Below are 26776 nucleotides of genomic sequence, written 5' to 3'. Positions count from 1 at the left end.
GACAACAAACATCCCCCAGAGAAATAGGAGCTAGATTGCACGTGGCCAATTACTGTTATACATGATGGGCCTTCTGAGAGGAAAATATGTGCACAAGACAGAGATTTGGGCTTAGTACTGAGGGACAAGGACGGGACCGCTCTGGTAAGGCTTTGAGCCTGCATGTTCCTCACACACAAGGACATGTGCTGCAGGTCTGTTTCACATCATGTAGCAAGATATTTCGTTTGCTGAAACATTTAGATTTTTTTAGTATAAACGGTCTCTACTGCTTCTTTTTTGGACTTTCACTCAGAAATAATGACAAACATGCAAAATTATCTCCTGAAAGTATATAAAAATCTGAGTCAGACAGTTAGAAAAATTCCTTATGTATTATTGAAAATATTGTCAGATATTATCACTATAATTAGTAGTCAGTATTCCCCACATTAATGATATGTTAATAATAAGTGCTGTGCTGTGAGGTCCTATTGTTTGTATGTCAGAGATATGATTATAAAGCAGATCTTCTAAGTGAAAATGTGAGGAGGAATGCAAGCACTTTTGAAATCACTCATACTCTTCGGTCTCTTTGGAAACGAATCTGATGATAGCGTTTTCAGATTAAAAGTGAAATGCAAATGTTGAGTCATTGTGAGTCTCAGTGTTTGTCTTCAAGTACACTCAAAGTAGTTAAATCGGTCAGCGGCTGCTCCTCGGTTGTGGGGGCGGAGGCTTTTTCTTCAGTGGTCTGTCAATAATAAATGACATGGAGGCTCTGGTTGAGGTGGCGCCGGGTGCTGGGACAGACTGTTGGGTGTGTGCAGCGTGTGAATCAATAGATGGTGGTGGTTTTGTTAGGTTTTGTGGACAGGACATGCTGTGTATTAGATCCCACACCCATCGCTCCACAGCGGGTCTCAGCGCCGCCTCGCCTCACCGTTTGAAATGTTTTTCTTGAGACAGCCAGACAATCTTAAACTTTCTAAATATATTTTTTACCGGGTTAAGCTACTGTAACTACTCCCTTACAGGCTGCTGCGAAATATGCTGCACGGCTGATTTACAGCATTGATTAAACGATAATCATCGCAATAAATACATGATGTATGGCAAATACATGATAGTTACTTGAGAATTTTGTTATTTTTCATTATATTTCTTTGAAGCATAGTAGGGCTTTTATCTTTGGGGGTTTTTATATTTGGTGGCAACAGTGACTTTCTATCCTCTGACAACTTTCGTTCCATCCATTGCCTTGACAGACGTTTTAACTTAATATACTTAATAACTCCCAGTGCAACATTATTATGACAGCCATGCAGTGACTTGTAGAATACTTCCTTTGATTCTTTTTCAGGGAAAAACATAAGGAATTCACCCAAACACTCTCCAATTATGAAGATAGAATGTCACCTTTGCCATTTATAGATTTTTTTGCTGTCCACTGATTGGCATCCATGCAATTTTTGAAGTGACAGTTTTATGGATTCTGCAGTTTTGTGGATATCCAAGTCATTATAGTGTCCACAGTATGTAGGATTCTGCAGACGCTTTGAAAATGCAGAGACATATTTAAATTTTTCAGAAGACTGCATGCTGTTGGACTTTGCAGTGGGATAAGGACACGACTGGAGAGGCGAGACTCTGCTCTGAAGTGATCCTACTTACATTTGCGTATGATAATGTGACAGGTCACAGGGGCCCATAGAATATCTTTTAATCCCATTTTATTCATGTTCCCCTGTTAGCTGGAGCAAAGGAGCGCACCGAAAATCAACATCGACTTAAAACAGCTGGTGGCCCTAATGAAGTTCATCATGACTGAATAAGTAAGTTTATATTAGATGATTTAAGACAATAACGATTGGGGATAGGCATAAAAAATTCAGCCTCTTCTTTATTTTTTTGTAAATGAAGTCTTAGCTTGGTTAAACAGTCTTTTGGTTGTTGGTTACTGGCCAAATCAGCCAAACCAGATCAAACCTCTGATTTTGATGATGATTTTTTCTGCAGGTTCTTTGTTGTGATTCGACATCTGACTCAATATCTACGGCATACTTTGATAACTGCATGTGTCAAGCCACTTGGAATCTCCTTCTAAGCCCCCAAAGCCAAACAACCATTAACCATTTCTAATCCCCAAAACCATGGTCAAATAAATTCCCCATCTTCCCATCAGCTTTAGCGCCGCAGTATGAAAGTTAATAACCGGAAAGTCATTGCTGGAATTCAATGATATGTTTATGGCGATAAGGAGCTATTGAGATTGGTGTGAGGAGGGTAAATGAGGTGACGGGAACTAAGCTGCTTTGTGACTCTGCATCGGGTCGAGGAGAAGACGCTGAGTCATTGAGGTGACAGTGCGTAGACAAGATAATGAAACCTCCTTCAATAACATCTAAGAGAGGGAGGGAGGGACAATAAATCTGTAATCTGTGCCCCGAGATGTGATAACCCATTACCCACATAAAGATAACATCTGGTCCCCGCACTCCTCCCTGGCATGAGATAACAGACCATTTTACATTTGGGTTTCTTATGCTTTTCTAATCCCCCGGCCCCAGCAGTGAGAGCCATCCCAGTAATCATCCGCACAGCCACATATAAACAAACTCTTAATCTTCTTGTGCCCAAAACTTCAGAAAATTAACAAGGCTTATTCTATAGCAGCGTGCGCAGCTGTTTCCCCACATAGGCTCGCAGTGACCTGAATTTACAGGTGATCCCAGGCTGGGTTCCAGCTTGCTATTCATATTTGAGATTTTCATTTTTCCATATTCTAGCATCATATTTAATGGCCTAATATCTGATGCGATTACTGTAAACATCTCGCATTCATCTTCTTAGAAATGCAGCCTTAACAAAACATTTTGAATGTTCCTATATATCAGTGGTTCTCAACGTGGGGTCCGGGGACCACCAGGGGTCCTTGAGGGGGTTCCAGGGGGTCCCCAGAAAATTGATGAATTGTTAAACTTCACCATTATTTCATTTACAAGAAGCTAATACAATTAGATAACATAGAAGAAATACTATTTTGGTCATAGTTTCACTGTTATCTCTCTACCTACAATACAGATAGTCGTGGAATTCTGGACAAAATCATATCTAAAAATATATTTGGGTCTGAGAGACAAACTCTCATGGGGTCTGTGGTCCTAATGTGGACTAAATTAGGGGTCTTTGGTGAAAATGGTTGAGAATCACTGTTATATATGGTCTGAAACACCATCACTAGTGAAACACGATGCTTCCTCTGCTAAAATGCTAAAAAAAAAAAAAAAAAGTTCTTTCTTGCTGTCATCACATCACTAGAGCTCGTCATGCAGCTGAAGTTTATATAGATATTGCCTCCAGCAAAAACTCTATCATCAGACTGCCAAACAAACTTAGACAAAGTTTTGTATTTTTGTTTTTGCAGTGAAATATGCTTTACAACAAGATATAAAACAAGAGTTTGTTGGCCTTGATGGGAACAGAATCAAGTCTCCAGCTGGAGAGACGACAGATTTAGTGAACCACGTGATGGACTGTGTGGGTGTCTTCATATTTAGGTTTAAATGCACAGCCTTCAATATCATACTGAAGAAGAAACACCAATTTAGATTCATAAAGTTCTACTCTGTTAATTAGTCCACATAGCTGTAACTGAACTAACTCAGTGTTTCTTCTTCAATATCATACTGAAGAAGAAACACAGAGTTAGTTCAGTTACAGCGATGTGGACTAATTAACAGAGTAGAACTTTATTAATCTAAATTTATGCTTTGGATCCACGCTTGACATCGCCTGCAGCTTCAAACATTCTGTTCAAGATCTGGGTCAAAAATCCCACTGAGAAGATACCTTGCTTGTGTTTTCTGTTTGTCTTCCTGGCTCTCTACCTTTCACTTTTCCATCATTGTCTTCCATGTATCATACCATCATGTGCTATTGAATATGGTTTTTGGCCACTTTACCACTATTAAGCCACTATTTACTTAACTAGGGCGAGCACCTCCATAGAAATCTGTTTGGGAAAACAGAAGGAGTTCAGATCAAGTCAGTGATATTGTGATACAGTTATAATACTAGAAGGGCACTCGGAGAGCGCAGACCTCCGCCAAGGTTCGTGCTATTATTGCTTGTTCGTGAGTCGGATCCGGATCCGTTCCAAAATGTAATGGGTTCTTCCTTGGCCCCTGCTACGCCCTTCCACAAAGTTTCATGAAAATCCGGCCAGTAGTTTTTCCGTAATCCTGCTAACAGACAAACAAACGTCACCGAAAACAACCTCCATGAATAATAATGGAATCATGGTAGGTGTTTGGATTGTGGTTATGTGTGGGGGGAGTTGAATGTTTCTCTTGAATTGCTCACTGCACTTAAGTACATAATACCACTGAGGCAATATTGCTAAAATTAACATAAAGTTTTAATGATTATTTTTTATGTAGAACATGCTGATCTAGTATCTTCACAACTGTGAATTGACTCCTCCAGTCAATACCTCCAGTGAGCTTTACCTCCCTCCTATCCCTTTAGCTGTTATAGAAATGAACTGCAATTGCATTTATTTGCCTAAGGGTTTAAAGCTTAGGGTGTTTTTAATGAACCAAATAACATGTAGATCATATGAGCTTTAAGTAATGCTAAAGTCATCAGTTTTGTAAAACAAATTAGATCTGGACAAATAAGATAACCATTAGAAGGCCTCCATTTAGCAGGGTCAATCTGGTTAATCAAACATTTTCTAAAGTAGTGGCATGAGGCCAACAACCAGGACACCTTAACACATTTGGGATAAATGCACACATTGTGCAATGTCAGGCAGAAGCAGCGGCCTGGTTACATGGCCAGTTTTATCCTCTTTGACAGCTACACTAAATGGGTGCAAATTATCTCAGCCTTTATACAGCACAAGTACTGAAACAGGGGAATTATTTAAATACGGGTCTCTTTATTTTCTCAGAATCTAATGCTGAAGGAATACAGGTCACACAAAAAAGAACAGCTCCACTTTGACAGCGTTTACTTTTGACAGGGGTCAGAGAAAAAAAAGCTCCTGACATTTCAAGCTCACCAACAGGATAAAGTCAGTGCTCTGTTTTTCTGTTGTGGCCCTCGGGGCGGTGTTTGCAAAGCGATCCTTTGCCTGCTCCTGTTCTGCTCTGTCAGTAAAATCAGATATGTCAGTTTCCCATGCTGCCCTGAAGTGCCCACGGACAAGGCGGTGAGGGACATCTGTGACAAGTTACGGACAAAGGTGAGGTCAGCTGAGCAGCCCCCCCCCCACCTCTCTGACATTCATGATGTGCCGGGCGCCTCCCGTCACAGCTCGATGCCTGTTGAAGGGCATTGAAAGACGAGGACAAGCGGCTCTCACCACCTTATCTGGCAACCGGTCCCGGCGTATTCTAAGTGGCTCTCAGAAAAACAGTGGCACTTTCACTTCATAACTGGCAGCCTAGATAAATGTATCATATATTTGGTGTGGGTGGTATCAGGGAAACAGCAGGATCCTGTCGGGCTTTATCACAAGTACCCTATTTCCTTGAAGTACCCCATCCATCCTTTTACCACAGCTCAATAAGTACGGACAGAGGAGCTGCAGGGCTTGGAGCAAGCTCTCCTATTCAGACATCAAAGCAAATTTGTATAAAACTTCATGGTCCACACACATAGGCCTTCTATTTGTGTTTTTCACAGCTTGACAGTGAATCATCCGTACAATGTTTTTTTTTTTTTTTACTTCTTGTTGAATACTTAGTAGTAGTAGTAGTAGTAGTAGTAGTAGTAGTAGTAGTCATTATCATCATTATTAACTTTTTTTCTGAGTTAAATTCATTCATTATTAACTGCCTTATCTCTTATCTATGGATGGGCAGAAATACATGAAAATGTACCTTGTTACAAATTACAAAATATAAGCAGAAACAACTATTTTAAATAGAGTGGGGATTTTGTATTTTATCATTTATTATTATCTAAAATACATATTAAGAGTAGGATTTAGATGTTAATGCACAATCTTAGTACAGCTCACGACAGCCTAGAAAGTTTTTTGGAAGCTGAATAAACTGTCTAGCATCTGACTGCACATTTCTCTAAAGCCAGAAAATTTCAAATGATGTCAGGCCAAATGGAAATGCCAAGTCATGGTACTGCCTGTAAAGAAGATATCCTCTTCACAGCGCTAGTTGTACCGCCGCAATGCTTTTTGAGTTTAAATGATGAGTTGCACTTTACTCTTTTCACCCTTAACTAGTCTCATCAGTTTAGTACTGCTGTAAATCTGTAGTGTTCAACTAGGGCTTTGAGGGGATTTTGCGTCTTCAGAAGTATCTTACCGATGCATTAATACATTTTAACACATATTTCAAATGCTTGTGGCTGAAATATTTTCTGTATTACTAGTTATGTCAGTATAATCATAAAAAATCTTTTGCCATCATAGAAAATATTTTAACTGGACAGATGCAGAGGATTCAGAGGATGCTGGATGAGCTTTATGAGCAAATGTTTTGTTCCGCAGCCTATTGTTGGATAGGCTTGATACAAATACTTGCATTGGGAAAGGATGAACTTGTCTGCCACTGTACACACATTATACAAAGGAGGGACTAAAACCTCTGCGTCAACTTGACTGCATTCATTTTGATTTGCATGTGACAGAGGTGGCTAGAGATAGCACACATGCCCTCCAATGCCCTCACAGTTCATTTCAGGAAGACGATTTGTCTCGTTAGGTGACTTGGGGGAACGCTGTGATAGACAGATACCTTTTCAATTTCATGGGGAAAACCAGCCCAAGTTTGGGTTGACTGATTGCAGTGGAGTTCAAAGGAATGGGGAAGAGCAATCAAACATACCCCAGGGCTGCCATTTTGGATATCTGGGTTAATAGTGGAAAAAACATGTACTAGCAAGTCAGTTACAACTCCATGGCAGAAAATAATCACCTAAGCTAAAGAGGACTCATTAGGAAGAGCTTTCTCTTTGAGAAACATGTCGGCAAGCAGGGAATTTCCCCCCCCACCCCCCCGCTCCTCTTTTTACTCTGGGAAATCTAAATGCAAAACGATTCCTTTCAACAATGGTTCCCATCTGAACACATTAGAGAGAGAGGGGAAGGTGGGAGAGAGCAACCTGGCAGGTGCATTTCCTGCTTCTACTTAAATAGGATTTTTAATGGCAGCAGAAATCCGCCCTCGACGTTGGCTCTCGTCCAGAGTTTGTCTTTTGTACGGCTGCCTGGCCTCGTACGAGCCACCCATGCTGTCACTGTGCTCTGAGACCTGGTCAGCCCTCGCAGGAGATGGCTCTTTAGGACTCCTGCAGGCCTTTTGTCTTGCAGGCTTGTCTCTCTTCTCCGTGGCAGACTTTGATGTTAATGGCTTTCATAGCTCTCTCGTCTCTCTTGTCTTCCTTGCATGCATTGTCCGGAGCGATACACACTGAGCGTCGGGGGGAATGTGGCACGGCGTTCTTCAGAGATCAGTGGAGCCGCGCTGATACCATGGAGAAACAGTGGATGACAATTATGAATGTGCTCTATGCAGACTTCATGTACTGCAACATTAAGATGAGATTTGTTGTTGGCACGTGATGGGGCACGCATATCATGATATGATTTGCACACATGTTCTAATAGGATTTCATCCTTAACTCATTCCATCACTTTTTCGTTTCCCATGGCTTCTCTCTTTCCCTTTCTTTCTCTTTCCCCCACTACTACCATTCTCCGCTATCTCAGCTTCCTCAGTAAACTGCTATTAGTGCAAATCTCCAGATGTCTGGGGAAGAAAGTAGAGGGAAGATTTCATTCTGTATAAATGTTAATGTGCGCTGCGTGAGGAGAGTTTCCATAAACAAGCAGCCAAAAGCAATGCTGGCTAGATTGAAAGAGAACTTCTGTGTCATTCAAGTGCAAATACAAACTGATGTGCTATGTTACAATAGCTTACAAACCCCCATTCAAAAACTGCCATGTTCTCTGTATCATGGCCAATGGTTTGTTTTAAGGAATACCTGATGTCTGTCATAATCTGCAAATAAGGTTTGCGTGGTTTGAGTGGTAGGTGGTGAAACTGAACTGTTTTGCATCCGCCTCCTGTCCTGTGCATGTCAGCTTAGCCACAACTTAAGGCTTACCTTTGTCTTTATGATTTACTGTCAGTGAGAACACAGATAGGCTATAGCAGCCTTCATGAGAGGAGCTCTCATTTACGCTCACATTGGTCATATCTGCTGATCCAGCTGACACTTGACAGGGGGGGCTTTCATTTCACTTCTTCTCTTACAGTATGTTGCCCTCATTGACGTTGCCAGTATATCATGAACCGAACCACACAGAAATAATGTAAATACCTGAGATTCAACAAAAATGTAGGAAATTGTACATCGATTGTTCAGTAAGGAAGGATGTGATCCACAAGACATAATATCCTTAATTTGCTGGGCTCGCAAAACCTTAATTAGGTCAGCAGCTTATCTGCAGCCCTGAGTGTTTTGAAGTGTGATTAGTCGTGAGAGAGGTATACAGAGGCCTTATGGAGGAGAAATAGATGTGCTTTGGATTGATCTGCTCTACTGTATCTGGGCATGTGGCAAGGAGATTACAAATAGACAGGACCTTTAAATTGTGTCTGACTGCTCACCAGAGACCAATCACTCCAGGCTAAGATTGGAGCCTGGTGTAATATGTGTGTGAAATGAGAAACATAACAGTAAGACTGTGCACAGTTTCCCTGATGAATGAGACCTCCTTTAAACTGGTGTTAAATGGGTTGGCTTTGATAGTCCAGAGCGTTAACCCTTTTCTTTCGCCCGCAGCTTGATTACACTGTAGATGAGATGAGTCTTTGGTCCATGTCTCCTCTCAAATGCCATCCATTTTAATGTAAGACAGCACAGACAGCAGCCTCATTGAAAGCAACAGGGGAATGTGAGTTAGTGTTGAGTGTTACATTGGATGGAATTATTAGTAGATTGTCAAAACCGATCGAAATACACAGCTATAAACATGCACATGGATGCAGCCAGTCGAGTCAGAATGCTAAAAATGAAAATGCTTTCCTCACTCTCTTTCTAATCTTGTCAGGTTAACGTCTTCATCATCACAAAATATAAAGTGAGTAGGAAGGCAGATGTTGACTCTGCCTCCAGAGGCTCCAACTCAGATAAACATAGACTTTCTCTCGTTTGTGCTGCAGGTATCATATGACTCCCACGCAAAGTATTCATACTCATCTGCAGCACAAATGCCGCTAAGCTCAGCTCCTCAGGAGTCAGCATATGGTTGTGCATAATTTCTGTTGTGCCTCTCAAGTGGTCCAAGCCACTTCTCATTAATGTGTCAATATGGTGCACATTTTGCTGCATTTACTGCATAGAGCTGTCTAACAATGTATAGATTAACAATATTTCATATTCTCTAAATCTGTAATAGCTTCTGCAAGAATGCCAAAAAGATGACCATATTATCAGATTTGATTCATTAGTGCTGTATTGCCAAACCACATGAGAGAACCAGCAGAGAGAACCCATTTCCTCAGTACTCAGTCATCCAAGGGTGGCAACAGAAGCGTAACAATGATATCTGGTGCCACTTAAAATACTGGAAGAGAGGCACAAGGCACAAGGCAGACCCTCAGCTCCTCTGGGCTTGATGTTCTTCACACCCACTTTGCCAAGTTTCAGCAAACATTACAAAGCCCTAATGCCCTTGAAGTGCTAAATTTAAATGAGAACATGTGTGACTGCAATTTGAAAACCTTGTGCAGTGATCCAAAAAAAGTGCCGTTTTTAGCTCATAATCGAAAGCTTGCCTATAAAACTCTCTGACTTTGATGGAGCGGTGCGGCTGGTACCCAAACCTAAAAGAAAAACCCCAAAATAAAGATCTGCTTGGATACAGCGTTTGCTTTTCATCACTCTAGCATTTTAAAGGATCTGTGGTTTTCAAACAAGCATCTTTGAAAGAATAACTAACTGAACAGATGATGCAGATGATTATGTTTGTTGATTACATTTACGCCAATGAGTGCAAACTAACGTCGGAGAGACCCAATGCAGCATTCGCTCTATCGCCTATGTCAAGGACTTGTCGACTGGCACTAAGCCTATCAGAAAGACAGCAAATACCCTGCAACACTTTAACATATCCAAAGCCTCAATGTGGGCAGCCTCTTAGTCTGGCTTCTCTCAGACCTTTCCTGATTTGATTTTAGTATTATCATTCTCTTGATATTAGGATGTGAACAGCCTCTGTGATTTTGTGGGAAAATGCCCGTGATTGAACAGGTGTGGCGTGACAAACGGATGCCTGGTAATTTTGTTCTCTTCCACAGAATTCAATGAAGGTGGAAGCCTGACTTATGAAGTGTCAAGGTGTTATGTTGTGGAAACATCAAGGGTGTCACAGTGTCATATTATATGAGCCCACCCACTCATATACTTATGGGAGTTGGAGGTTCACAGAGAAAGGAGGGGGGAGGGTAAAGAGAGAGAGAGAGAGAGGAGAGAGAGAGCAAATTGTGCATGTAATCTCATGCCTTATAATAATAGAGAAAGTCTGCCACCTATTGGAAGATTTACAAGGTGCAAATTTAGTTTTTAATGTCCCACATTCTGGTTCTAGTGCTGGTATTCACACACCAGGTGGCAGTGCACTCCTACAGCTTTATGCATTAATCACTGTATCCATAACGGTCAAGGCAGCATCTCAAAATTATTCACAGGTTAAACCTTAAGGGCAGGAGATGATTAACTACTGTATCAGAAGGCAACCAACATGTACTGCAGGTCCAGTCATGTTGACTTCTCTGGTAGTAGCTGATCTATGACGTTTACAGGGTGCTTGAGTTTGATCCTGGCCAAGAGGTTTTCATGTGCAAGCATCTCAGTTAACTAAACAAGATCAATATCCTCTTGAGGACACTTTCACTCATACAAAATAGGATAAATGTTGTTCTAGTCTATCTGAACATACATATGGATACATATATGTTCAGAATATTGTTAAAGTATAATGTTGTAAAAAGGAATTAGTGTACTAAAGGATGAGAATGTTTGGGGTTGCATTGAAATCAAATGATTCCAGGGTTAAAGTCTCAAAGATTGAATGTTGTCAGGTGTATAGAGTTGTATAGCTATGAAGATTAGATTAGGTTTTGATACTCACAGCAGGTTTTGCAAAGACAAATATATCTGTGGGATTGTGACAGACATCCAGCCGAGGCAGAGCTAAAGGAATGTACTAACTTTTTTACCAAATAAGCTCTTTGTTTCACCTCTGTATGCACAGCAGGCTATTTATTTCATTCACCATGGTGCATAGCAAAGGCTCAGCCCTCTGCTGAAAGTCTAAGTGATGGTGCAAGCTAGCTTTGCATCATCTTTAAAGTGTTGTAGCACGCTAAATACTGAGCACACAGAGGTGAAACTGCCCACAGTCTTCCTGTCACATAATAGTGTATATATACTTGATCAAAGAACTTATTTTCAAAAAAAAACAAACGGTGTGTTGCTGTCAAATTAGGCATGGACTATATATATATCTATATATTTTTTTAAATGGCAGGAGGAGGTGACAGTCTAACTAAGTGTGATTAGCTTAACACATCACTCTTGATGGATTTAGTTTTTGTTTTTTTTTAAACTTGGTATAAATAATTAACAAAAGCTCTAACATATGTGCCAAGTTTCATATTGATTATGCAAACCCAGTCTAAGTTGATAGATAGAATTGGTACAGAAACATTTGGCAAAGTAGCCTAAGCAATAAACAATATTCTATATCTTCCTTCAAAGTACAGCAGAAACACATTGCACAAATACATATCCACATATTCACATATAGTCCTAGTCCACATCTTAATTGTCCTTGCTGAGTTAGCATGTTGCCTCACTTGATCCACTAATTAAATTATTAATTGGTGCATCGCCATAATGTTATACTGCAGGGAAGCATGGTATGGTGAGTTACTGGCCAGCACCTCCAATGGTTGTATTCAAGTAATATTCAGTAGTGCAGAGAGGTAGGGAAGGTTTTTTTTTTGACATCCTCTTAGTTGGCTAAGGCATAAGCTGTCCTGTATGGAGACATTATATAGGGACAAAACAAAGCCTGGACTGGTCGCTGACACACTGTGGTGATCCATTATATGATAGACCATACCCTCACACACCAGTGAGAATCATAAATATAGATTTGCTTGTATTTTAATCCTTAACATGTAGGCTATGTCAAATTTCATGATATTTGGTTCGCCAGACCTATACATTTTGAAATCTCCCATTGTTCATTTGAAACATGCACTCACACACGTCTCCAACCCTCCTGAACATGTCAAGTCAAGTTTATTTTAGCCCTTACAGTTACAGTCTCAAAGGGCTTCGCAACGCCCACATTATGAATACAATGAGTGAAAACCTGTATGATGTTTGATTATGATGACAAACTGATGACAAAACATGAATAACATGGAGTTATTGCCAAAGCCAGGTCACACCCACTTTAAAGTTCATCGGTAAACATCGACCAGATTTTTCTACATGATTGATTTTATATATGATTTTTAATATGATTCACAAACCCCTTATTTTTCAAAAAATAAGACATAACATAATTGATCTTTGTTTTTATTGGCGGTTGTACCTTCAAGTATTTTATGGTATTTTTTTCTCCTATGGTATCACTATAAAATTCCTATAATATTTCTTTAATATTCCTATAGGGACATAAATTATCGCTGCTGTACTCAATACTGATTTTGTAGTAATGTTATCATGCTCGATGGTGTTTGTATCTCCTATGGTATCACTGTAATATTCCTAAAGACCTTTGCTGTCATGTGCGTGTAGTATCCTAAAATTTACTGTAGCATTACCGTTTTTCGTAAGGGTAAGAAGAAGAAAATCTAGGATAGCAATATGTTTTCAGGCCTGGGCTTGAATCCCTAACATAAATACTATATAGTATGGATGTCCCACCCTAGAAACAGGGACATGCTGCCCCCTATCAGTAATGACAAGCCCCGCCTATCAGCATCTCCAGTCCGTCCAGAGGAGCTGGGAGTCTGTAGGAACTGGAGCAGACAGCAGAGAGTTCAGCAGCTCGCGCGTTCGTCCGACAGTTAGCAACAGCTGCTCCCCAGGCAGTGGAGGTGATGATGGCGGCGGCTGTAGAGAGAGGAGGCGTCCGGGCCGCTTTCCTGAACCCGAGCAGCGGTGGCGGCGGTGGACCGGCACCGACAACCTTCCCGACTGGAGCGGTAGCCGGGGCTGTGGTCCTGGGCTCGGGCTCGGGCACCATGCCTGTGCCCATGAACCTCTTTGCGACCTGGGAGATAGACCGCTCATCTCCGAGCTGCGTTCCGAGGTAACGTGAACGTTTTCATGTTAGCAGAATAGCTCGCAATCACAGTGTTTACAAATCACCGTATTGTCTGATAAATAATCAGCTAACGTTACACAAACAACGCCCTCGTAGAGGATAATGTTGGTCAAGAGAGACGAGCTGCCACACATTGCCAAACAGTGTTAGGGTAGCTAACTAGCAAGCTAACTAGCTAGCTAATGCTAAAGCTACCTAGCAAATAGCACTACTGTGTGAGTTTCTCTCATGCATGATGCTGCAAGGTTTTTACTCAGTCCACTTAGCTATCTCGTTTCTCAAAAGTAGAGGATGCAGCTGGCTAAATAGCCAGTGCTTCCATGTTTAATTTGCATTTATAGCAAAGACGTGATCTGCAGCTCTATTCTCTTCTATTGGATTCTATTATACAGTATTTTAATCCGCCCATCGGCATGACAAATCGCTAACAAAAGTTCAGCTAACCACAGTCTCAGTCAGATTGTTTGTTGCTACTCATCTTCGGCTTTGTGCCCTACGATAAAGGAGCTTAACAGACACAGCAGTTTCCTATTTCCATGTAGGCCTATGCTTGAATTGATTTACGGAATGCATGCCATCCAATGGCAACACATCTATAAATACAGTGACATGGATGCCGTTTGTCTCATACATGTTAAGCAGCAGCCATCCTTTCCACCCTGAAGCAGTACTGTATGTCATGAGCTATTTGAACAACTGGGCAATTTAACAGCTGGCACATGTTTTGTCAGAATTTTCATTTCTAGTGTGGGCTGTTTTATGTTCATGTTCAGCCACTCTAGTACACCCCAGCTTTGGCTGACTGGTTACATTTAACCATAAACCTACTATAAACACAACCAAAAGTAGTGTGCTACATCAGCTGACATAAGGAGAGAATAAAGTGTTCGTTTTAGATGTCTTTTGTGTATCTAAATTCACAGTCATCCACGTTGTCTTAATCTTACACTGATCACACCATTTAGTTTTGACTACAGTGGTAATATTCTGTATCAGTATTCATCGTCAGAGAGCAGGCATTGCTGCCACCTGACCAGGAACCTCTCGGGAGCTGTGGGCACATTAATCAGCTTTGACCTAGATCTGTTCCACTCACTGAGAGAGAAGTGGGCTTTTTAGGGGAGGGCTTCCTCCACACTCAATGTGTGTATGTGCGCTTGCTTACTGCTTGATGTCTGCATGAGTATGCAAGTGTGAATGAAATCGTAGCACATTGAAAACATGGAGAATTTACAGTCATTATAATCTTTCAAATCTCTATTTGAGCATTATTCAAATGGAATATGGCAATGAATCTGTCACGGCTCAGCTGATTTGAAGCCAACCTTGAATGACAATGAATAGGCCTAGTAGTCTTTGAAGTGACACCATTGCTTTATATTTTGACAATTCACTATCCTGTTTTTTATTGCAGTCCTCTATCTGAAAAGATGATTCCATTATTTGTTATATCTGCTCTTAAAAGGACAATTGGCTTTTGTGACCAGTTTTACAACAACAAGATCATTGATGTTAGGTTGTGATGAAATGGCTTAGGTTTATTTTAAAGCTGTTGTCTTGGTCACAAACAGATTAGGCTGATGTACTGTAAACTTTACAAGCATTGTTTTGTAAATAGCCTTGAGGCTCTGTATTTCTGCCAAGTGATTCTAGTGAGAATGCTGCTGATAGATGTATCCATTAAACTTTAAGAATACTGTCCAGCAGAAAATGCAGGGGAAATGTCAGTGCATTTATAGACTATGCCATACAAAGCACAGTGCTACCTATTGATTTGCCACCTCTGTCTCTTCCTGTACCCTATCTGCTCTCTCCATGGTGGATGACATACAAGGTGCAGAATTAAAGATGAATAAGGATGAGCGTGATTATGGATTATTAATGAGCAGAAGCATCTAGATTAAAGGTTTACTGCTCATAGTTCAGTATAAGACTGGAGTAGCTGCTTGACATGAATCTTTGTTGATGTCTTAGATAATTTGTCCATTTGATATGTAATGGAATAAAACATAATAAATGTCATAAAAGTTTATTTAGCTTAAATGCTAAATACTGGCAATGATTTCTGTTGGTGGTTTGGAATTACAACCCCCTACAGTATCTTACAAAGTAATTTTGACAGGTCTATTTCTGGGCCAGTGGACCTTCTGTGTTTGTAGACCACTTAGCCTAGGCTATTCAGAAGGATCTTGCATGGAGCCCAACCCAGGGCCTGTTTTGGGGATTCTGCCTTGGCATTCTTTCAGGGGCTGGGCCTCTTTGTGTGCAGCTGTTTGCTCCTCAACTAGCCCTTAGCATATGTGGATGTCCAGCTGAGTGGCACGATTTCAAATAAGGGCATAGGACTAAAATCTATTCACTGTTTTTTTATTGTGTCACTCCTTCAAAACATAGACACATCTGTTGTCCTTTAGTTGGCTTTGTATTTTAAAAACTGATCCTCCAAAGCCCTTTTATGTCTTGCAGCCCCACTGAAAGCCACACTTAGGGGAAAATATTTTATCCACTTTGGAAAATATGTTGTCAGCTCTTGTAGGCCCTCTCAGTGTGGGGTTGTGGCTCCTGACAGCTTTGGTGTTGACACACCTATGGCACAGTGCCAGTAGTAGACTCCTTAAAAAACTAGGATGTTTTCTGCCTTTCCTCCCTGGGTCTTGCTTCTTTACTTACCACGTCTCAATCATACACAATAATTCTAGGTTCACAGAAGTATTTGTTACATCTATCATCTGGGCAATGAGGCTTTGACTCTTGACTCTTTTGTCTAAACACGAGCATCAGCAAAATGCTTTGAGTAAATGTATTTTTGTTGCTGTATGTGTCAGTTGACTGAATGGTGGCTCCTAAACGCTGTTGTGGCAGCTCCATCCTTAGCACTGCTGCTCCTGCCTGTTGGACAGTTACCATTGTTTTCATTCCTGCACTGCGATGCCTGCCTGCCTCAACCAGTGTTTCTAATACCTTGTGGCAAACTTGGTCTTCCAGCTTACTTCTTATAAGATGCATTTTCTCTTGCTGTTTTTTTTTTTTTTTGTGGGGGCAGTACCCTGTCCCTTCATTCTGTTCTGTTACCTTACTCCAAAGTAACATGAGACCTCTGTTTAGTGGGGCAGAGCTAGCCTACCCCGACTTTCCCCCTTCTGCCCCCAGACAAATAGCTGATCAATGCTTTGGAAATGTTGCTAAGATAGGCAAGGGATAAAATTCACAAGACAACTTTCCTGAAATGCACTTCAATACTGCTACAGGAAAAAATCAGACAGTTTTTTTTAAAAGAGAAGAATCTATGCTCTGTGTGTGTGGTAGATGTGTGTAAGCTGTATTGTAAACAAGGTGCTCATTGATGGGGTATCTAAAATGTGAAAAAGGAGCAAGAGAAAGCAACTGTACCTCAAAGAGCGTATGGTGAGGCTGAGCTTTTCCAGAAATCAAGGCACTCTTGTATTTGAGGAGGATGAAAAAAAGTTTGTGTAAGAGTTTTATCTATTCTTCTTCACACCCTGGTGAAGACCTAGATGGTTGAAACACATTGGTGACTTTTATGACTTATGCACACTTGTTTTGGCTTAATTTCACTTTGACATAGGACTCTGAGAGACCTTTTTCATCCTCTCAAAGTACAAGAGTACATTGATTTGTGGAAAAGCTCAGCTTCGCTGCACACTCTTTCAGGTACAGTGGCTTTCTTTTCCACCCCTTTCAAAGGTATTTTTTCCTTCCCATGACATAACATGCTCAAAGGGTGCACACATGATTAGATTGTGGTTAAGGTAATAGAAACTTTGTTACAACTTTTGTTAGCCTGTTGCCTGTCTCTGATGTCAGTAGACTGAAAAATTGTAAGAACTGATAACTTTGTAGTGCAAAAAGAATGCTAAAGCGAGACTGTAGCATTGCGAGCGGATTGGCAGTACCGCTCAGTAATCCGAATGGCCCATGTGTATCTTTGTTGAGGGAGCGGTGCGGTATTTGGAGGTATGACACTAATGCAGGGGTCAAGACTCTGCTATGTTTATCTACTAAGGATGCAGAATGTGCAGCAGCATCAGAGGGTTGGCTCTTACCAAGCCCAAAGATCTTTTACAACTCGGGGTCAAAAGTTGTGACCTTTCACCTCATCACTAATAAGATAGGGGTTACCAAGCAGGTTGGTTATGTTTGCCATCCAGGCTCTCTAGTCTTGCTGGTTTTCAAAATGGAAGGGAAATTGTTATAGTAGGGAACTGCTGCCAATTTACAGACTGTCAAAATTAACATTGCACTGTCATATTTAGATCAGTAGGATTTTAATGTTAAGCTGTTAAAAAAATTATTTCAAGATCAGGAATTTTACTACAGATAAACATATTTCCAATCTTTCAAGTTTCACTAGGGGTCTAGGGAGGCGAGGATATCTTAAAGGTGTGCCCACTAGCTACAAAGAAACCTTTTCCCTCTGACGTTTATCTTTGGTGAGTGAGGCATCTCTGCCTGTTTGATTCATGCGACTCCCAAGACGACCTTATTCCCCTGTGACTGACAGGGCCTTATCTCGATAGTAATAGAGTGTACTCTGCCGGCTCGAGGCTGAGGTTTGTTTCTTCTGTCCTGATTTGTCATAGTGGAAATCAAATGGATGTATGCCCGCATGCCAGCAAATAAAGGAAACAAACAAAAACAAGCTCAGGTCTGTATTGGAGCAACATTGTGTCTTTATTGTTCTAGGTCAGTGAAGATGAATCCGTAACCTTAATTCGGCATTAGTCAACATATCCCTAATGCTGTGATGCAGTCAAAAATATGCTATAGCCATTTATTATATTCTCATGAAATTTGAATTGTTGGCATGCAATCTCCATTCATCATCCCTAGCCTTAATCTCGCCGATTTAAGTCTTTCATTCACAATATGTTTAATTAAACCCGAGATGGAACCATTAAACCAGGATACAAATAAAGGAGGCCAGTCTACCAGATAACGTGAGGAAGTTTACCCATTAACCTCTCAGACACCCCTTCATCCTAAGGCTTGGACATTGTTTCTCCTAGCAAGGGAGCTGCAGTAATCTGATTTCATAACAGGAAAAGAAGATGAGCCAGTAATCTGATGCTGCCCACAGACACTGTCTGCTTAATCCCTGAGTTCCCTGTGGAATCATAAACAAGGCCCCAGCAGCCATCTCCCGGGCCCTCCAGGAATGTGACACAGTACTGCATGTCAGTCCGTGTCATATTTAAAACTCTGCTTCTGCTCCAACAACAACAATATTGACAATTGATGCAGTGCTTTACTGGAACAGAAATGGAGGCGGTAGGCTATGGCCTGCTGCCCGAAACTTTAAAGACTTACTGGAGTTTGTGTAATTGGACTAGTTTTAGAAACAAATTCTCTGTTACTGTGATGTGGGTTTATGAATAAGGGCAAGGTCCTGCTCATTCTTTAGGACCTCGTAACATTTTTCAACTCTGATCTCACTTGATGTCCTGTTGGTGAACTGAACTTCCCTTTAATTGCATTGATGGGTTGTGCCAAAAGTTAATTGACATTGTGTGAACACACTAGGGCCACATTAGGATATAGCTACTAAGAGCATTTGACTTCAGGGTGGTGATTTGTTTATTAACACAGCCAATATGGAGAAAGAAAACTCTTCAAAATATACATCCCATATACATCCCTACTTGGTATGTCTTATTTTCAAGGTTCTGTTGCCACATATTTTTTTAAATTTTGGAAATTCGGCATTGCTCTAGTTGCTTTTTGTATTCTGGCATCATGGAAGAAAGCCAGTCCTGACTTTTGGCTACAGGTCCCACCTCCCTGCCCAGTCTGATGAGACTTCCTATTAGGAGACCAACCAGCCCCTTCACTCCCCTCTGTTTCATGCTCACTCCCACCGCCTGAAATGTGTCAAGCTTCTCTTGGTTTCCTTCCCCCGATTTCCTGGAGGAGGAGGAATTTCCTTGGGAAACGTTTCACATTCCTCGCAACTAGAGAGCTGCTGGTGCGACTGAAGGCAGCCCGCTTCACTCTGCTCTCCGCCCCTTTTTGTATCCCGTTGTTGACCAACACCCTGCTCTCTGGGAGGCGGGGCAGTGTCGGAGCTGTGGATTGCGTTGAATAGTTTTGCTGAACTGGCCCAGAGCTTCACAGAGAATGGACATGCGCTGAATGCCCATGATGAATTCCTCACAAAGGGAAGAAAGGTTTGTTTCCCCCTCTCTGTACCTCAGAATGGGAGCGGGGCCAAATTCTAGTGTGGGTGGATAATGGGGTCTCTACTTGTGTAGGGAGATCCCGCTCCCCAAGCCAAGAAGTGAGAGGCAAGGAAACTGTCCTCTGACACAGGGAGGATCCTGTCAAAATACGCACATTGGGGAAAGAGAGACAATGTCCCTCAGCTTGTCTTTTCTCTCTATTTTTCTCTCTCTCTCCTTATTTTCCACCTCTCCCCTTCAGGCATTTCCTGAGTTAAATGTGCCAGCAGCAACACAGAGACCGTTTATTTCAAAGACAAAACACTCCAGCATTTGGAGTGCTGTCGATGGATGAGAGCACATGACAGACGGTATAAAAAACATGTAGCGCTGTTGCAGCAGCACCCAGAGAACTTCTGCTACATTGTAAATACTTACTCCAGTAAACAAACACTCTGGCCACTTCTCTAATTCCATTATTGTGCTCATAAGCCCAATAGAAATGTTGCCCTTGTCTTTGCCAAATAAGACCCTGAGAAACAGTAAGCACTTATTGACTGCAAAACAGTAAGTAACACGTTTGCCTCTGCAGTCTATGTGAAGACACAATGATCCATACAGTGTCACTCTCAAATAACAGTTAACTGGATTTCCCGCCCACTTGTCAAATCACAGATTATGCGGGCAAAAGTGACTAGAGACCTCTTTCTGTTTGTTTCAGTTAGTTCACAAGATTCTTGCACCACACTGCCTGCCTTCTGTGGTTAAAATCCTGCTTCAGATTTGCTTCAATCTACCCTGCTTCCAAGCATTACACAAAGGAAATTCAGTTGATAAAAATATTGGGATGCTAAGTGGGAAACATCGCCCAAGTATCATCCTGCCCGACTCAAACCGGTTGGCTGTTGGATGGCAACTCTACTGGGCGGGCCTGTCTCTGAATGAGGAAGGGAAAATGCTGTCTTTTCTGAAATCATCTATTGCACATCCTGATTGTTGCGTCTTCCAGTCCCCACTGTCTTTTTACCTACAAACTATCTACTTCCCTTTCTGTCCCTGGTAAGGAATCATGTCGCCGTTTCCCCCGGCCTTTGTTTTCCTCTTTATCTGATGATAGAATGGTAGCCTTTTACTGAAAGCTGTCCATCTCTGCAGCTGCTCTTTTTCACATTGCAATTTTTGGGCGTGTTTGTGTTTTTCTTTTGGCAGCAAACTGTTGGCTTGTTTGTCATTACTCAGGCCTAATGAGCCTTACCCTTTCAGTTTCCACTCAGTTTGACATCACTGATGTTAAATTACTACTGCACGGATACAAAGAAAAGCAAAGTCAGTACACAGAAACTCTGGGGAAGCTGGATCCTGGATAGATACAGCAGATTAGTCATTTGGACATATTAAGCCAGGGGGGAATGGTTTGGGAGGAGTAGCCAGAAACCATTTCTGGGCCGTCATCAAGTTGCTATTTGTAAGTGCAATACCACTGTTTCTTTCAAGTAATATTGCAGAAACATTGTAATTAAATGCACCAGTTGTTTTGTCGGCTCGTGAAATCTGCACTGGTAGAAGAGACGCACACGGCAATAAATCACTTGTTAATTAATTCAAGCCTCCTTCCGAGTAGGTCGACCCTTTGGATACATGCATCAAGGTGTATGAATCATAAAGCACAACACCCTCTCATCATTTTAGGAAATAAAGCAGAATCGTATTTGCTGATGCTGACCATTGTACACTTATTGATTGCACAATACCCAGTTTGTAGTGCCCCTCCATTTTTCTTTTTTGAAGCATTGTCTACGTGGCATAAAATAGTTTTGAGTCAGATTCAAGTTTTGGAAGGCTTCTGTCAGCCACAGTGCAGCTAGCGTCATTAGCACTGACAACGCATAACCTTGCTCTATATTGCTTTCAACAGCAATATTTTCTTTATTTTGATGCATCATGCACCCATGCACCATGTTTAGTTGTTGTCCTCTTTATGAATACCATGGAACCAAATACAGATGTGAACCACCAGTAACACTGCCACTACTGGCATTTGATTACAGACAGATGAGACTGAGGATGTTGGGTTGTAATGTTTTTAAAATCTATGATCAGTGAAGAGAGCAGACGATTTAAGATCCTCATACTGTATATGGTCAAAGGGATTAAGTATGTGGTCTTCATCTGAAAACACTCTGAGCCTATGTTACCATGAAGGTGTTTAATAACCTAAATGGGACTTTGTCGACTTGCCCGTACAGAAATTTCAGGGTGGGGAAGTAACACCATCCACCAACCAAATCCTGGGAAATTTTGGATGGTGCTGGTAAGTTTGCTACTCTGCATAAGTAATTATATGAAGGTTGCACACTTCTCTCCATATGAAAATATTTATTTTACATTACCAACATGGTTTGGCATAATGGAGAAGTGTGCAACCTTCATATAATTACTTATTCTGACTTTGGACCGTTGGTTTATGGGTGTGCGCTCTACTGCTGAACAAGTTTGCTACTCTACCAGCCTTTGGTAGGTGACCAACCATAATTTGGGGGTCCTATTCCTATTTGTGTGTTTCCTTGGCTGATGGACATGTCTTGAGTAGTCTTGCTAGGTTATTTCTCCAAATAGACAGTGAATTAATGTTAAAGACTATACAACTGGGGTTCTACTACATTTTAACAGCCAGTAGGTTTTTGATCACTTTCCACTAGAATTACATTACATTTTTATACTGCTTATTCAAATTGCATACTGGAGTTGGCCTAGTTTTGTCTTATGTCCCCAAGGTTGGTAGATTGAAGACATTACACTGAAGTAAGAGTTCGAGGTTTCCTTTATGCAATCTCGGATTGGGTCTGTTTTGATTTGCTGAGAGCTACAGATGTTCTGATGTGTAAAAGCTCCCAAGGGTCAATGCAGAGGTCTGGCAGGCTTTCCTCACCCATCCTTTTCATTGCATTTTCATCCCTGCACAATCCACCTCATTCATCAGGGCTTTTTAAGATGAATCATCTTCAGTGATTTTTAAAAAGATGAGCTCAATAACATCAGGCTTACATAAGCTCTGTGAGCTATAAATACCAGACTCTGACATACTCTGTACATTTTAATTTATTCATGCGGTTTAGCAATTCCAAATCTTTCCAAGCATGACCATTTCATTTCTATTGTTAAGAGCTTAAGGATTATTTTGCCTTTCATGCTGTGCTTGCAACCCCAAAATGTTTACTAGACATGGACTAGGGTGGTATACAGTACATGTACTGCATATGTAGCATATTTCTTTGAGACCTCAGCTTAATTCTTTCAAGGATCAAGGTGCTTGAATGACAGGATTTTCTTGGTCAGTAGGCCAGACAGGGAGGTTGTTTTAAGCAAGGCCTTGCTCTTGAGCTTGTTATGATCCCACCAGTAGACGGCATGCAAAGACATGCTGATGTCAGGCAGGCCATCCACCTTAATAGGATTTTAAAGGATAAGTCCAGTTATTTTCAACCTGGGCCTTATTTTCCTGGTTTTCGCCATCATGATAACTGATTGTGCTCAAACTTTAGAGTAGAGTAGAGTAAACTTTATTGTCCCCAAGGGGAAATTTGTCTTGGGCACAGTGCTACAATCCGTTGCTTCACATAAAAAAACATCACAAAACATGAGAAGCGTTTGACACAGTTGCTTCACATAAAAAACATCATAAAGACAAGTCATCACCTTCTTCGCTGTAGAGCTTTACAACTCACTGGTAGTGCTGCTCTCCAATACATACTCAAGAGCTGAAGCAAGCTCCAACAGTTGAACCCAAAAAGCGGTTAAAAGATGTCCTTTCAACACAAGTAAGTGACAACATTTTGAACACAATCAAAAACTAAGAAAATAACGCCCAGGATGAAAATGATCAGTTTTCCTTTAAAGCTCAGTCATAACCGTGTCAAAGGCTCTCTGCCTCGCTGTGACCGGGCCTATATTTATAGAAGTGTTAGATGAAAAGTCACTGACTGTAGGAACAGGCATTAACTTGTAGACCTATCTACAGTAAGAGGGTATAGGTGAGGCAAACCAATAATCTGATGCTGCTGTACCATTTTCTGCATATTATGGAAATGTCAGTCATTCTCTTACCCCTTAAGACTCATCTGTAATGATTTAGCTGACCCTGGTCAAGGTGTCTTTGTCTGAAAGTGTTTCACCTTGCTGCTGATTTTGCCTGTAAACATGTCATGTCTGGTCTTGTCTTGTCTTGCATGGCCACTACAAACATGGACCTGCTGACCTCATCAGTTTGTGGTCAGGGCTGAGCAAAAGAGCTTGTTTACCACTAGAAAAAGGCAACACAGGATGACAACCATGTACTCGTTTCCTGTAAATGATTGTCTGATCACGCACGCTCCACAGGGCACGGTGAGGTGCAAATCAAACCCAGTGCTATACATGTAATTGGTACCAGTGAGGCTGAAGAGATGGGAAAGAAGCTAAGAATAGTTTGATGAAGCTCACTGGGAGCTTATGTGTCTTGAAGCATTAATCTAAAAGGGAGACCACATTGCACCATGAACATTGTCCTGTGTGTTATGCTGGTTGTTGTACTATGGTGTCTTGTTATCACACGTTTACTACACATCTGTATTTTGACATTTTTCAGCATTTTAGACTGCTTTGTCCTTTTAATCTGGTTTGATTCCAGTGTTGTTGGGAGAAATGCTTTCTCACGGGGTGCGGTTGCCAAAACAATAACAATATTCCATGTGTTGCCCTTTTTCACTGAACGGCAAGCTCTGCATTTCATACCTTACCACCAACAAGCCCCATCTTTATGCCCCCTATTTCCCAATAGTAAACACACACAACTCCCTAGCACAGCTTTCGTTATCAGAAAGGTGTGGAAATATTCTCCCCAGACAGAGACACAACAACAGTATACTGGTAGTTAAACCGCTTTGATTCACACTTCACAGATAAAAACGAGGGCTGTGTTTTTCAAATTGGTTTTTGAGGAAAGGACATAGGCTTATCCCACCAAACGGAAATAAAATCTGGCACTGCAACTGAGCTCTAATGCACCGGCCCTACTTAGTATTACATAAAATGTGCTTGTAATCCTGACAACAACCAGAATCTACCATAGCTCTGGGATGCTTCATGACCACAGAGTTCAACAAGGGCCATATTACAGAAGAGTATTATGACACATATGAGTGCAGCAATTGCATATTTCTCTCTTGCATTCTCAGAAATAACAACCGGTTTACCTGCTCCTCAATGCGTTTTTCTTTTCTTTTTTTTCATAACATAGCCTATCCCTCAGGGTGATTTCATACCTGAGTGATAACACCTGTCCCTATTGCACCAAACCACTCCATTACTGCTCATGTCTCTGTACCAGCTGGCCCAACAAAGCTAAAATCCATCTAAGCAATGACAGAGCGTAGGCTATATTTCGAATAAGGACATTAAAAACGGCCAAAGGGCTGTTGTGTGGCTGCATGTTAATTAACATTAACATTTAGTCAGATGGAAACATTTATGCCAGCCCTCGACCATTCTCACCCATGTTCAATAAAGTGCAATTAACAATTTCCTTAAAGTCTTGTAAGAATTATTTTACTTTTTGTAAAATATTTTAACAATTTAGCACACTAGCTCCATACGAGTTCATGAGAAGTCAACATCTAAGATCATCTCCCATTAGGATCTGTAGTCACCATGGTCATTGAGGCTTTTTTTTGACTCTTGCTATAAATAATAGCAATTGGACACAAAAGATCAGGGTTATAGGCTAATCTTTGTTGTTTGTATATGATAAAGGTAAATATTTTTGTTTTGTTTTTTAGACTTGCCAATATTTGGCAGTTCATAAGCTCACATGGAGGTATGCATGTTAAGAAGTGAAAATGTTGTATCAAAGTGACTTAAGGCTGTCGAAGCCCTTGGTCTACATAACCCATTAATGGAAATAATCAATCTGTTTGATTTTTATCTCTTGGTAAAATAGTGAAAGTTGCTTTTGAACTGTGGATTCTGTTGCCACTGTGGCTGGTGGACCCTGGTTGTGTCTAATGTGAACCGGGCAGCCATAGGGATCAGGCCATGCCAAATGAATAGCTTCCTCTTGTTCTCTTTTTGTACCCTGGTCACAGCCTTTTCCTCCTCTTTCACTCTGGCCTCGAGAAGATTTCATTCAGGGAATTACAGCCCAACCAGCATATGGCCATCTGGCACAGATAACCAGATATTTGGGGGCTAAAATAGCTTTTGCGTGCAGGCCTAAGTGCAGACTAATCTCTTATGGCACATCCCACTGTGTGAACTTGTTAAAACCGATCCCTTCAATCTCCAGGATTAGTCTTCATCACTCATAATGTAGATTGGATTCAAAAATTAATTGAGCAGTTCCCAAATAACCTACCTTAATCTTTAACTACTTGCGTCTTCCCTCTCTGGCCATAGCACTTCACAATCCCCATTGCCTTGCTGTATTGGTCAAGGCACTCTGGATTTGACAGAAAAAATAAAGGAACATAGGCCAGCCCTAACCACGAATACACTTTCCCTTGCCGTTTTTTTCTTGTAGGGGAATTAAATATTCAGGAGAAATGGCTTTTAAACTAGCGCACACTTTATTTGGACTCAATTATGCAGCTAGACATGAACAGGTAATGGTGTTACAGAGGAACAAAGTGCTACGGCTTTCTTCAGCATGGGCTTTGACTGGAAAGTAAGGGGTTTTTCTATGATTTCCCCCAATATAAGCCTGTGCCATACACGGCTTCCTTAAGAATTTCATGCAGAGCATTATGTTCAAGCATGTTTTATCAAAAGAATGTGACCGCATTCACAACTCGGGCAGAGTACAAGCGAAAGTACATTGAAGACACTGAAAGCATCATTTGAAAAGTCTTTTTTTCCTAGCTTGGTTACCCCCCCCCCCCGGCACACACCAAACAGACTGTCTCTTTTCATTCAGCCCTGGGTTACGTCACTCATTCTCCATCCTCCACTTCCCCCTGCTTTGTGCCTCTGACAATTGCTGTGCAGTGATCCGAGGGCATGGGACTGGCAAAACATCAACTAGAATGCTGACCAGGGGGAAAAGAATTACAAAAGTGTGTTTTTGTTTAGGCAGCATATCATTCAATTCAGAGGGTTTGTTGGCTTCTCTCCTGATGCCATGCAAGCTAATGTTTAGCATGTGAGTCTATGAGGAGCTGTGGCTGTTATTCTGTGCGAGCTTGATAGGTTTTTAGTTTCGACCCTA

General features: G+C 41.2%; 1 protein-coding gene across 1 annotated transcript in view; it reads left to right on the top strand.

Annotated features, from left to right (window-relative positions):
* Positions 1-13076: 13076 nt before the first annotated feature.
* LOC139658429 (phosphofurin acidic cluster sorting protein 2-like) overlaps positions 13077-26776 on the top strand; it is a 48510-nt gene continuing 34810 nt past the window's right edge. The window contains exon 1 of the mRNA XM_071536559.1: positions 13077-13348. Coding sequence (XP_071392660.1) covers positions 13137-13348 — 212 coding nt within the window. The 5' untranslated portion in view covers positions 13077-13136. The remainder of the gene's footprint in view (positions 13349-26776) is intronic.

Source organism: Centroberyx affinis, unplaced genomic scaffold, assembly GCF_046629955.1.
Source record: "Centroberyx affinis isolate AG114_WGS23_722 - 3 ecotype Tasmania unplaced genomic scaffold, CSIRO-AGI_Caff_v1 ptg002900l_1, whole genome shotgun sequence".
NCBI classification, from domain to species: domain Eukaryota; kingdom Metazoa; phylum Chordata; class Actinopteri; order Beryciformes; family Berycidae; genus Centroberyx; species Centroberyx affinis.
Note: the sequence above shows the minus strand (reverse complement) of the source record. Positions and strands in the feature narration are given on the sequence as shown.